Raw genomic sequence first — 768 nt, forward strand, 5'->3', positions numbered from 1 at the left:
AAACCCAAACCCAAACCCAAACCCAAATCCAAACCCAAACCCAAACCCAAACCCAAACCCAGGCCCAAACCCAAACCCAAACCCAAACCCAAACCCAAACCCAAACCCAAACCCAAACCCAAACCCAAACCCAAACCCAAACCCAAACCCAAACCCAAACCCAAACCCAAACCCAAACCCAAACCCAAACCCAAACCCAAACCCAAACCCAAACCCAAACCCAAACCCAAACCCAAACCCAAACCCAAACCCAAACCCAAACCCAAACCCAAACCCAAACCCAAACCCAAACCCAAACCCAAACCCAAACCCAAACCCAAACCCAAACCCAAACCCAAACCCAAACCCAAACCCAAACCCAAACCCAAACCCAAACCCAAACCCAAACCCAAACCCAAACCCAAACCCAAACCCAAACCCAAACCCAAACCCAAACCCAAACCCAAACCCAAACCCACGGCTAAGGTCAGACCCAATATTTTGACTTTTATTCATCCTAATTAATTATCTCAATAAATACTCATTATAAATCAATATATTATATATTGATATACTCCAAATTGAATATGTAATCATATTATGGCATAATATTACGTCATTATAATGACTTATATAAGTTTGTTTCATATAATAGATTAGAGGATTAGGATATCAATGAAAACATTTCAAATTCAATTCAAATCAATGTATCAGCTTATAGATCATGTTAACGACAATATATATCAATTTCAAATACTTTGGTGTCGTTTCAAGATGTTTACTATTGGA

General features: G+C 39.7%; 1 protein-coding gene across 1 annotated transcript in view; it reads left to right on the forward strand.

Annotated features, from left to right (window-relative positions):
- Positions 1-768, forward strand: part of NAEGRDRAFT_54456 (uncharacterized protein) — a gene marked incomplete at both ends in the record, with an annotated part of 1,285 nt that continues 517 nt past the window's right edge. The window contains one exon of the mRNA XM_002668968.1: positions 1-465. Within this exon, the coding sequence (XP_002669014.1) occupies positions 1-465 (465 nt within the window). The remainder of the gene's footprint in view (positions 466-768) is intronic.

Source organism: Naegleria gruberi, assembly GCF_000004985.1.
Source record: "Naegleria gruberi genomic scaffold NAEGRscaffold_89, whole genome shotgun sequence".
NCBI lineage: Eukaryota > Heterolobosea > Eutetramitea > Acrasida > Naegleriidae > Naegleria > Naegleria gruberi.